The 13,395-nt window shown below is 38.2% G+C and overlaps 1 protein-coding gene across 5 annotated transcripts in view; it reads left to right on the forward strand.

Moving 5' to 3' along the window:
• The first annotated feature begins 1,948 nt into the window (after nt 1-1,948).
• The window catches only part of cdkl5 (cyclin dependent kinase like 5), a 35,175-nt gene continuing 23,728 nt past the window's right edge, over nt 1,949-13,395 (forward strand). For 2 of the 5 annotated variants that reach the window (XM_019278104.2, XM_019278105.2), the window contains exons 1-3: nt 1,949-2,311; nt 4,774-5,101; nt 7,414-7,448. In XM_019278104.2, coding sequence (XP_019133649.2) covers nt 5,065-5,101; nt 7,414-7,448 — 72 coding nt within the window. In that variant the 5' untranslated portion in view covers nt 1,949-2,311; nt 4,774-5,064. Of the gene's footprint in view, nt 2,312-2,361; nt 2,552-4,773; nt 5,102-7,413; nt 7,449-13,395 lie in introns of those variants that run through there. The other 3 variants (XM_019278101.2, XM_027281854.1, XM_019278103.2) reach the window with 2 other exon arrangements.

A 13,395-nucleotide genomic window follows, 5' to 3' on the forward strand; every position in this document is an offset into this window, starting at 1 on the left:
TGACCGAGTGATAATGAAGAAGAAATATACCTTTTACAAACTCTATGAGTGGTTTAGATGGTTACAATAATATAACGACACGATCTACTTAAGGGAAACAACATCAGAAGGTTATTTCTGGATTGATTATTCAAGTTTTTATCTTTTTAAAAGTACTAAAAAAATACTATGTTTAAACAGACCTGCATTCAAAATTGTACTTGTGTAAAAGTTTACAAGTAATATAGTACGTATTATGCAGAATAGTCCCTCTTAAAGTCATTAAATAAAACTTAAAATGTAACTCTTTAATCTCTTTAATATTCTGATGCATCTGCGTCAGTGTGTCATATTGTAGTGTGGTATCATTTATACACTTCATTAATGTGATCTAATACAACAACTCTGCCATAAATTCTACCTTTACGAAGCTTTTAATGTTTCAGTCTTTGCTGTCACTGTCATTCATTTAACTATTATTTTATTATTGAGGATGTAGTTTGCAGCTGTGTTAAACTGGACTGCATTATATTGAGAGGTGTTTCTAATATTTTGTCCAATCTATCTACATGAGATGGCCATAATATTAGAAAAACCTTCAATATAATGCAATACACTATTCAATATAAAGACTTTTATAATAAACATAAAGTAGAGTTAATACCTCTTTGACAGCGTCAACAAAAGCTGAAACATTAAAAGCTTCGTAAAGGTAGAATTTATAGTATAGAGTTGTCTTATTAGATTACATTGGATTGTACAAGTGTACCTAATTAAGTGGCCAGTCGGTGTATATATATCACTGTTGATGTGTATGTTTAGAATTTGTTTCTTTTAAAGGCTGTTTTTACCATCATATTTTTAATAATGCTTTTTTTATCAAACTAATAAAATAGATAAATAAAGTAAAAATGATTTTCCTGGGATCAGTAAAGTTTTATTTTATGTTAAACTAATAATATTGTTTGTTTGAACACCCTAAACTCTAAAGAGAAGTAAAAGATGCAGTATTTTCTTCTGATATCTCAGATTTGTACAATACAAGTACAATGCTTGAGTAAATGTACTTAACACAGCTGCTTACCTACTGCCTAAGTACAGTGATGTGTGATATAACTTGTAATGAAATGATTACTGATAAAATTTGAAATAACTTCTTTGAAAACTTGATCTCTAAATATTCAAACACTTTTCTCTCAGATAACAAATGTGGCATCAAATGTAGGTGAGAAAGTTTGTTTTTTTTCCTTTGGCGACGACTCCGACCAAATGTTCTTTTATTTTATCAGCTCTGCACAATGACTGTAAAGTTAAATATAAAAATGTCACTGATGATGATACCCTCAGTAAAGATGAGTCAGGCCACAATGTCCCATCATATAGACCACTTGGTGGTACATTCACTTACTTACAAACACATGTAACTCTACTACCTTCCGGACAAAACCCAGTTTCCATAGCAGCTCCATCTCAACCATCATCATCGTCAAGTCATCAGTAATACAATATGAAGAAGGTCATTCTGTCCTGTGCACAATTAGGTATACATAGTTTTGATGCAGGAATTTAAGCCTACTTGTGGTATCAGAAATGGTCCTTCACCACTGGCTTTTTTAAATATATTTAAGTATGTATCCACTGAATGCATTAAATGTTCTTGTCAGAGAAGAAAGCTGCCATAAACCACATCTGGAGCTGTCCAATAAAGTTGTTTCAGTGAGGACAGTAAGCTGAAAGGTGATGGTGGTGTGGAGGTCAAACACTGAAGAAGGTGGTGTCTTGCAGCAGCCTGTAGCTGCAGCATTTCTACTGTCCAAAATATTTTATAACACTTGCTCATTACGAAACAGACCGAGTGTCTGTAAAATCCAGTGAATTCACACTGATTTCGCCAATTAGTGCAGTCATGAAGGGGAGGTGTAGGTGGGAGAGAGTGGAGAGACGAGCTGCAGGAAAGATTTTTAATCACTGACACAACCAAAAAGAGAGGAAGCACCATGAGGGGACCAGCTGTGTGATTAATATGAGGCATGTATAAGATTTAACAAATTATGAGCTGGACTCCATTTCCATCCCAAAAGTTTTATTTGATCACAGCTCATATTGGATATAAAAAATAAAAAAAAATCAGTGCTGGAACGCGCAGACGTCCGCGTTTCTATTGGCTGTCCGCAGCGTCGCTCAGATGAATGACGATTTTGCTGCTATAACCAGCTGATGCTGTGGCTATGAACACGGAGCCTCCGAAGAACTGTTGACGGTACATGGAGACCCCATCATCGGTGTTATGCCTGCGGATTCGCTCTCATCTCCATCTCCATCCAGAGATTGAGTGAGTAGGATATTTGATCGTGTCACGACGCGCAGGGGGCCCGGGGCTTATACCCCCTTCCTCCTCCTCCCCCTCCTCCTCCTCCACCTCCTCCTCCTTCTCTCTCTTCCTCCTGTCGCTCCACATGATGTTTCTTCGTCTTCCCACATCATCATTTTCATTGGGGCATGATGCCGTGTGTGTGCTTCACAGATTCAGCTTTTCTCACCTCACACAGGCGACACATCATCACATTTGCAGGTAAAAAGGGGTTCGTTGGTTTTTAATGGATGGACTGAGCCTGCGATTGATTATTTCTATGTGTTTTTTTGTTTTTTTTTGGCTAATTGTGTAGGGGTTATGGGTATTTGTGGATCTTGTGCAACACTGTCGTGAACACTGGTCCGTGAACTAGGTTATAATGTATGCACTGGTTGCTGTGTAGGCTGAGAAACGCGTGGACAGCGATGGAATGGTGGTGCGCTCCGCAACGCAGCGATGATAGAGACGCAGTTTCGATGCAGAGAGAGCAGCATTACTATCCTCTCTCCCTCTCTCTCTCTTTCTCATTCCCTCTCTCTCTCACACACACACACACACACACACACCTCATATACACATGCACACACATACTCTCGTGCACGCACCTGCCTATTAAATTCACACTCCAATTCAAACTCACTCCTCATTCGCGTGTTTTTTTTTCTTTTCTTCGCATGCAGTCACCAACAGGCGTTTGTTGCAAGATGAATGTTTCAGTCAGCTCTGTCAATGTATTCAGCACTTTAACAGTGATGCTTTCCACCTTATTTCCATTTACCAGCTGTCTGCCTGATGGTTTGCAAGGAGGAGCAGCAGCTTATCAATAAACTGACCCTGTGCTGTAATCATGTTTTTAAAGATTTTTTTGAAAGACAGGACATATTGCATCCTTGGTTGCTCCAGTTGCAAGCTTTGAGGGTATATCAGTATATTAAGCCGAGATACAGTATGGATCTAATCACCCCCACCCCCAGTGGCAGCCCTGTATCCTTAAATGACTAGCCATGGATGGCCTCAACATCCACCTTATCACTTCCCCCTGGAAAGACTTAGCTGTGTGGAGTGTACACTGCATAGGAAAACGCCCACACAGGCACATGAGCCAAATCAACATTAAAGTGTTTTTTGCACTGCTGAATAAATCAAGTGTTATACAAATGAAGTTGGACTGATACTGTGAGAAGCTTTGATGGTTCCAGTCCAACAGCATTCGCATTACAAAAGAGGCATTTAATAACCGTGGTCAGTTTTTGGATGTGTGACAGGAGGAGATCTAAGCCTTTTGGATATAATTGTGAGCTTCTTCTTTTTTTCTTAGTAAAACAAATTGAGGGTGAATAAATGCAGAACATGTTCTTGAAAATTGGGGGGGGGGGGCAAAGTAAGGCTGCAACGGAGCACAGCAACAGAGAGCTGTAGGTAATTATCCACTGGGTACAACTCAAAGTGGGAATGTCCTTTTGAATGAATGTCATGGCAGCAGTCCATCCAACAGTTCTCATAAGTCAACCTGCTGGTGGCGTAAGTGTAGCAATCAGGAGGTGACCAAATCAGTAGGATACATCTATGAACTGTGAACGTTTGTGCCAAAAACTGTGCCAACCCACCTAGCAGATGTTGAGATATTTTAGTCAGTGAAACCTTTGACCGCTAGAGAAAAAGTCAAGGGATCATCTAAAGCCCTTAGGATTCATTTTCTTGGCACCACCATCATATCTGGACCGCATTGTATGGCAATCTATCCAGTAAATGTTGAGACATTTGACTGAAAGACAAAATATCTCATGAGGAAAAGTCTGGGGATCACCAGTAGGATTCATCCTGGGGGTGTAAGGGGTTGTCAACATCTGTACAAAATTCTACCACAATACATCAAATTGTTGTTGAGATATTTGGACCAAAGTGGTGGTCCAACTGAATTTAAGTTGGACTTAGCAGGACTGGATCAGGACAGTTGATTGTTGAGTGTTGTTCCCATCACTAACATCACCTATTGTATCAAGGTGCTTCATTTCCCATGTACCATAACCCAAAGCTGGGTATTTGGTATTTGACAACCTTGGAACAAGATTCAACAATCACCTATCGGTCTCCAGTATGACTGACCCCACCTTTTTTCAGTGCTGCCAGCCTAATACATTCATGCTAGACTGTCACACTTGCAGCATCCCCCAGATTGAATGTGTGGCTGTTGGGACTAGAGGGATAGAATGAGTGTGTGGAAGTCATGCTTAAGTCATCCATGCTCTGAATGTGTCCTCAAGGAAATGCCTTCCTGTGCATCATGCACAGTACATGTCCTAGTTAGCCACCATCTGTGCCAGGAATACCACCAGCATGCTACTGCCTGTGCAAGGGATGATGGGAAGTTAGACCTTGGAATGACCCCACAATAGCATATTATAACATCTTGCCTCTCTGTTTTGTCTCTGGTCCTGCAGGTACAACCATGTGGAGGTTTGGATAGAAGCACGAGACGTACAACCTCAAGACATGGAATAAAGGGAATTTGAAGTTGGGAACACCTACAGTCGGATCCATAAATAAAACAAACTGACATTTTAAAACAGGCTTAGAAGAGGAGTGAAGATGGGGTGTGGTCAGACGCTCGCCACGTTTCTCCTGGACTCTACAGTTCACACCATCAACCACCGGTCAAAGCAGGAGTCTCTTCGCTAAAACCCGAGCAGCTCATTTCATCTGCTGGAGGAGCCCCCACTCTCGGTGATGTGATGAATAAGTTTGAAGTCCTTGGCATTGTGGGAGAAGGTGGGTGGTTTTAACACAGCAGATTTTACTGTATGCTTGTAGAACGTGCGGATTGTTTTTAACCTGCAACTCTGATCCTGTTGATCAAGGACTCTGAGGTCATATCCACTTCATTATTTATGGAAACTGAGGTGTTTTAGCAGCTTTACATGGATTTTATATTGGACAGCTGAAACCTGCATATCACTGGTGTCAAATCTTGTATATGTTTTAGATGAGCATAGCATTTTTTACTTTAAAAGGGCTTCGTGAGCCTGAGAGGTTGGTGAAATTTCTCCTAGAGCAGTGTATAATCCTTCGAGACTGTCCTCACAAGGAATTAGTCATTTGTTTATACTCAAGTTGTTTCCAGGGACTTTACCTCAACTGCAGAGAGAACCAAGGCTTTATTTGAAACAGGTTTATATTAGACACGTCCTCTAATAAGAATCATACCATGATCTGGTCCTGTTTTGATTAGCTGTTGATGCAAACCCAAAAAAACATCCTCCACTGTTACTTGTTGTCTTCATACTTCCTTTCTGAAATATGAAAATAAGCATATTTGGACATAGCAGTGACATTCTGTTTTATTTATTTATTTATTTATTGGGCTCATACAAATATTTATTATATTTATTTATAATATCTGAAATGCTGAGGTCATGGAGATAAGCCTCGGTTGTGCACGTCTGTGTGTGTTTTGCTGAAGAATAACAAGGCTAGTCAACTTTTGCTCCAGGGACAGCACTTGATGGGTGGTCAGAAAATGAAATAAATAAGGATAAAACTTGTAAAATGTAGTTGCATTTTACTCTCAAGTATTCCACACACAGGTCATTTTGGAGTTGATTTCTGTGAGTCGGACTGACATGCATCCCTGGCCTCAATCTAATGTGAGAAGACAGAGTGACCAAGTGTTTATTGTACTGTTAATAATTCTCACTAACTGTGAAGAACATCGCTCCTTGTCAGCGTACATAAATCAAAACGTTAGACACACAAAGAACAGCAATTAAATGATGTGAAATGTAAAGGTCCAGTCCCTACAGTGACCCAGGACAGGGTCAGATAGGGCCATCACAGTTTCATCTTCATGCTAGGATAGTGAGGGCGAGGGGAGGAGGTTGCAATCAGCAACTATTGTGTTACTGACTGACTGCATTTTCCATGAAGTATAACCTTTTCCTTTAGCTCATGTTAGCTGTACTGAATTTTGTACACACTTCTTAGGAGTCACATAATCTTGTACGTCTAAATTATTATCAAAGAAAGAGGGATTTTCTAAAGCAGTTGTTCATCTTTCTAGCTCATCATTGTCAGAGCATGTGAGAGCTCTGTTATTTGTAATTTATGAGTGAAATTATTTACGAATTTGATCCTGCAAATTGTGACCTACCTGCAGACAGAGCTGTCTGAAATAACTCAGCACTTTTTTTTTTATCATAGAGGGTTTGTTTCCTCAATCCTTCTGAAAAGCTGAACTACTTTATACAAAGTATGTTCCCTCATTCTGTCAGTATTAAACAACTGCAGCTACCACAAGGTTGTGGTAGTTCACACTAATAATTGTTTTATCTGGTTTCAGCTCTTCACAAAGAACAATGAACAGCTATTTTGTTACAGAGGGTAGCATGACAGGCTAGCTGTAGGGGAAGGAGTGTGACCTCAGCTCTCCATAAGATTTATAGTATCAGGCTTGTGTCTTTAAGATGATTTCCATTTGTAACTTAGTAACAGGAAAAAACAGGGCTAAGTACTACAACACTATTTTGTCTGTTTGTTTATCAATTTGTCCATGATGTACAATAGCTCACTATATTCTTGCACCGTTCTCTAGTCAAATAAAGATATTAAACTGGTACAGAGACAACCGGAAGTGGACACATGGGTTAGTGTCTGAGATTAGCAGCACTTACCTAACCTCATTATGTTGCATGTGTGATTTTAAATAAATAAATTTAACCAATCCAAGTCAGAAAACAGATTGATGTTCGTAAACGACACATTTTAACATGATCGACCAAGAACATGATGTGCTTAGAAAAGATAGAAAGCTACAGGGACACCGTGTGTGTGTGTGTGTGTGTGGTGTTAGTTGTCAAAACAGGCATATGTGTGTGTTGAGTGTGTGGGAGTGTACGTATGCCTCCGCCTCACCTATTAACCGTTGTTTCTCTGGTGGTTCTCACCTACTGCACTTGTTTTTGAGGAACTTGTTTGTTTGAGGTTTAAGAGGCTAAAACATAATTAAGATGTTGAAACTTATACACATGTCGCAGCCTCACTTTTTTATTGATCTTTAGTATCTGTGTGTCTTTTTCACTGTACAGGAGCATATGGAGTCGTGCTTAAGTGCAGGCATAAGGTAAGACAGCATTTAATTTCTGTAGGCCCGTCATTTGTATGAACATATTCGTGGTTTGCATTATTTTGAAGTCTTTGTCTTGCAGCTTGCAGTTTGAGATATTAAAATCAGATGATAATGAAGATATAATTATGCAACATTGAAACTTAAGATGCAACAGTTGGTTAAGTGAAGGATTAGTTGGTCGAAAGAAACTATTTCGATAATAGATGAGACATTTTTGAAGCTCCAGCTTCTCATGTATCAGAAAATCTGCGTAAGTGCTTAACATCTTACATAAAATGTTAATCTGTGCTGAGATATTAGATAACCTCTTGCCATCCTTGCTATCACTAACAGATTTTAATTAATCGCAAATCAGCATCATCAAGAATGGTAATTTCCACAGACAAGCTGGGGAACAATTGATGTCACCAGTTGCTTGTGGTGTGCTCTCAAGGAAAGATTGCAGTATAATGTGGGTTCTAGCCATGTCTCTTCATAAAAGTATTGAAATTTATGCCATTAATGTGCTTGGTATGCATGAAAGCAAGGCTTGATGGTGTGACTCATCCAGCAGGGCCTACTACATGTGACTGCATGGTTCTCAGCTCATGTAGTGCTGTTGTATCTTCCTCTGTTTGCTGCTTTTCTAAGGTGTATTCATCAAGCAAAGGCATTATTTGCAACCTGTGTCGTTCAGAGCTGCACATCCTAAAGTTGCAAAGTAGTAAGTGTACTGTCATGCACTGTATTTGTTTAACTTTAACTCCAATGTCAATTTTTAAGCTACTCTATGCAGCTGGCGTGAAAACAAGTGACAACTGTGGGATAATTTGTGTATTCATACATTCATGATGGTAAAAAGTAGAGTAAGTCAGCAAAGAGGATCAGTTAGTTACGCATACTATGAAGTTAGATACTTCCATGCACTTTTACGTAGTACACTGTATACTATGTATTTCATGACAAAGCGTACTAATCTTGTCTTAATTCGAGTACGGACGTTGTGCATTTCACGGAAATGACAAACAGGCAACGTTTTACTGCTTCATCTTCTCTTCTTCCAAATTGCAACCATGCATTAGTGCCAACATTTGACCGCCAAAATATAAATACAAACATAAAACATTTGTAAATTGCGGTATTCACTGCAACAGCTTCAGCTCTAGCAGTTTTAAAATGCCAGCGGTCCCTCCCATTTTGCTACATAACCACTGAGACCACTGAGGGCAAGAAGTGTCCAGCTTTCCACACTCAACAACAAGTTTACCTTTGTCTGTGATTTTCTGTGATTAGGGACCTTTAAAGTAACTTAATGTTTAGTAAAAACCTACAATTTATATTATGCCCATGTTTCAACAACACATACCAAAGTCTTTTCACATAGGATGAATATAATGAAATTGGCTTATGGAGGCATTTCCGGGCAATTGCTTTTGACATAATCTTTGGCATGTTGTCCAAAGTAGAGTGGTGATGTTAAAGAACATGAACAATATGTTTAGAAAACTACAAAAAGTAAAACTATTGACATATAAGTGAATATACTTAGAAGCATGAAGGCTAAAACATCTTTAAATCTATCACCATTGTTACAATGATCAGACAGGAATGGGGTTAATGGCAGATTACTGTGACTGATTATTAACACCTGCAGGTGATCCATCAACAATCACATTTTCATTTTCATAATTTTTACTGGATTGTCTATGTAACATTTTACTTATCCACAATTTGTGTGATCAAATGCAATAACTAAATAAAAACAGACATCAGAGGTGAAACATAATCAGTTTATGAATTGTCTTTACTTTTATCTATTTTGAAAATGTGTTGGTTTTGTGGCTAGGTTTATTAATGATGATGAACACAACACCAAATGTGACCTTATAACAAAGCATCACATTAATATTAGTTATAGTGTTGAGTCAAATAGGGTAAGATGAAAGTAATTCCAGATGTACAAATATTATCTAATCTGTATAGTTTGATGTAAAGAACCATGCCAGAAACGAGCCATTTCAAACAGTGCATTGTAGCCCTGTCTTAATATTTAAGACAAAAAAGAAAAGAGAGACTTTCTGTCTTTATTTAACAATGTGTTAAAAGTCTAGGTGGAAATAATTAAAGATAATTTTAGGTGCCCTTTACTGGTGTAAAGCTGATGAGAGTCACAGCAGCTACAAAAATAGCCATTTCCACATTTAGTGCTGCTGAGATACGTGATAATTTACTGAAAAGTAGAGTCTTATATCAGCATCTTTAAAAACTGTGTCAAATCAAATTTCATAATACTGTGACCTATATTTAGAGTTGTCACAAACATTTATTTTATTCAATGAAAATCGAACAAGAACAAGTATTTGTTTATGCGGGAACTGGTGTGTTAAAGGCCATTTTAAAAGTGTAACCCTACTTAAAAGTTAAGTGTGTAAGATTTAGGGGGCTCTATTGGAATGTAATATGCATAACTATATTTTCATTAGCATATATTCTGTGGTGTAATGGTGCTGGAAACATGGGTATACTCTTAATATATGCCTCAAATTGTTTTTTAAAGTGGCCCATCCAGCAAAGGTTAAACTCTCTATCTCGATCATTATGAAATCAGCATTAGTATAAAAGTATATTTCATCCTTTAATCCATCCACAATGATCATTGGACTCTAGGATTATGCCTTTGCTACAACAGTACTGAAGTACCGAATACTGAATGATGCACAAGGGGATTTAGAAGTATACCCAAAATAGACACTTACTCTTGATAGGACGCATTTCATGGCCACCACACTTTCTCCTACATGCTAGCAGAGGGTGAAATGTGAGGGTTGAAATTTGCTACATCACTAGGATTTAGTGGCATTGCCTCACAATCCACTGCCAAGCATGTAAGAGAAATACGGTGGCTGTGGAACGACTATTTTGAGCCGGTGTTTTAGTTTGTACATTCTGGGCTACTGTAGAAACATAGTAGGTCAACATGGCGGACTCTGTGAAAGAGGACCTGCACTCTCTGTAGATACAAAGGGCTCATTTTAAAGTAACAAAAACACTTTTCCAGTAGATCCTCCTAAATGTTACACATTGAACCTTTAAAAACAGTTTAAATAATTTTAGATAAGATAATGATAAGTTTATGTCTTCAGAAAGCTGTCTTATTTGTTTCTAGCACCGCTTTCATGCTGCATACAGCCCCAACAACCTTCAGCCTAAATGTAGCCTGAGAGGCAAAACTCAGGGGAGAAAAAAAACGTGTCCATTAAGCACTCGCTGCACCAGTCACTGCCGCTCTTTCAGCTTTTTGCTTTGACTGCACAGTAATAATTGAAGCGACTCAAAGTGTGTATGAACACGTTTATCAACTCAGCTCTTCACTCAGGTGGATTATGGTGTCTGAACGTTACCACAACAATATTCAGTGAGACTTCAGTGAGAAGATCAACCTGAAATTATGAAAGTGAGGGTGACACAAATAGGATTTTTGGAAAGTGAGAGTGACCATTCCCCCTTATCCTTATCACCGGTGGAAATTACACGCCTGGTTGCTTTGGGTAGATGCTGTATTGCAAGAGCAGATACTATAGGGAAAACAAACACACGTCATCACTGAACGTCATCATTTCATCAACATTTTGTGACCTGGAAAATGTGAGAAAGAAACTTTTTTGTTGCAAACTTGCAGTAAATAAAGTAAAAACTGTAGTCCCAACATATTCATCATTAACCATGATTTCTCACAGGTTTAACATATTACATCTTGCTCAGCATTGAGTCTTATCCTACAGATAAACCCACACTGTATCTCTTCGTGTATTTATAGATTTTATCTATATACTTAAAATAGATTTCTCACTTTCTCTACTATCGCCCTGCTAAACACTTTAGCCGCAGTGAGCTACCCTCCTCAAAATGTTCTATAGTAAAGAATCAACTGTGAATAAAGCAACATATTCTGCGTAGACTGAACAGGATTACATATTTTTAGTCTGATTTTATATCATTCCTTCTGTCAGCACATTTCTGAACATAATATATTTGTTAAAAAACACCTCACTCCACACATAGAACAAGAGAGGACAACTGTGGGAGGAGTGACAGTCACAGCAGAGTTAACAAGAGAGGAAAGAGATGTTTTAAATGTTTAATGCTGCTGCTATCCTCGTGTATTTCTCAGAGAGGATTTACATTAACAAAGTAAATTTTATTTTCACGTTTTATTTCATAATGTAGCACTCAGTTTGAAATGAAAACAAAGCTAGGTTATTACTACCTACACTTTAGGACAGATGAAGAGGAAACTATATTGAGGTGTAACCAGTGTTTCTAAAAACAGGTTGATTCATTATGGAGTACTGAGGGTGCTTGGTGTTTGCTCTGTGGTCCCTTTTTCTTTTAAATGCCATTTGTGCATGATTCTTTCATTTTATGCCCTACATTTATTCATTGACCAAGAAGTTCTCTCAGTGCTGCACTTCATGAAAATTTTAAACGAGTCATAAATTATATACATTGAGTGAAATTCTAAATATGCGCACGCTCGCATTTTGTGACCATGAACAAAATGACATGGTAAGCAGAACGCGGTGGTTAGAGAGGAAGTTGCAGCCCGACAGAGGCAGATAAAAGCTAAAAAGAAGCAACAATCTGCACTGTCTGATAAAAATGCAGAATGCACAGGAGTGTGAATGTGTATATTTGTTGACACATTTCCTTCATCTCGTCTTCTAAATATGTCTGTATGTGATGCGTGGGGTACATTTAACAGGTTTGTGACTTCATTACCTAAAGTTAAATGCGACAAATGTTTTTCTATCAACACTAGTTAAAGAAAATAACAAATATACTGCAAATGACTTACTGACGACCTATTACTTCTATGAAATAGCCAGCAGAGAGACTGAGAGACTGAGCAGCAGAGACAGAAGCCTCTAGTTATTGATTATGACTTCTATTTTGTGTATTGAGGCAGCAGGCGATGTGTCATATTGTTGGACAAATGTGTGAGAAATAAAAGCAAAGAATATAGGAACATGGGAAACAGAACCAACAAGTAGGACAAATATTCTTTGGGTGAACTGCAATATGTTTTCATGCTCAGATAGTACAAATATCTAAGCCAATAACTTTGTAGGTAAATTAAACAATTTTTTTTCTTCTTCTCATACTAATTTATTATATGAAAAATATGTAATTGATGGATTCATTTAACCTTTATTTTAATCTCAAGGGCATGTCTTTATTTGATGATGTTGAGAGTAAAAGAAGAAATACACACAAAATAGAAATTACTTGAAAAAACAAAAACAAGTAGAGAACAACAGAATACAGATAAAACCATAAACCAGAAGACAACCAAAATGATCTGCTTCCAACATAAGAAAATTAGCTCTGTTCCAATACAAATATCCATTTTTGTCATAGCTTACTGTGCGTCAATGTGAGATATTTCAACTCAGGGACCCTCTCAATACTTTCAGTGTGGTAATATGCAGACGACTGTCCGCTATATATGTGGCTTTAGAGACGAAATATACTTCAGGCAAAGTGCAGTATGTGTTAAAACGAGTATCCAAGTAGGTTACTAAGAAGTGAGATGTGACATGTTTCCCACTTATATATAGAGATAGGTGATTCATGTTCACATGTCGAGCCAGAGACTAAGACCATAGCAATAAAAGCTTTTTAGCTTTGCTGCAAGAGAGCAGTTATTTTTACTTTTCTCCGCTGGAAGCAGGGCAAAAGAGAAAAGGGTGGCGGAGAGAGAGAGAGAGAGTGATGGAGAGGAGGAGATGCAGAGGGAGGTTTTGAATATGGAGACTATGCTGATGGTAAATGGGTCACCCTGTTAGGAGTCTACAGCAGACATGTGTATGGGTGAGAGAATCAAAGAGACTCTGAGCACCGGGCTAAAACCCAACCAGGTGACTCAGAATAGACTCTTAACTGTACTACGAAGGAAAGAATT

This window comes from Larimichthys crocea, chromosome VIII (assembly GCF_000972845.2).
Source record: "Larimichthys crocea isolate SSNF chromosome VIII, L_crocea_2.0, whole genome shotgun sequence".
Lineage (NCBI taxonomy): Eukaryota > Metazoa > Chordata > Actinopteri > Sciaenidae > Larimichthys > Larimichthys crocea.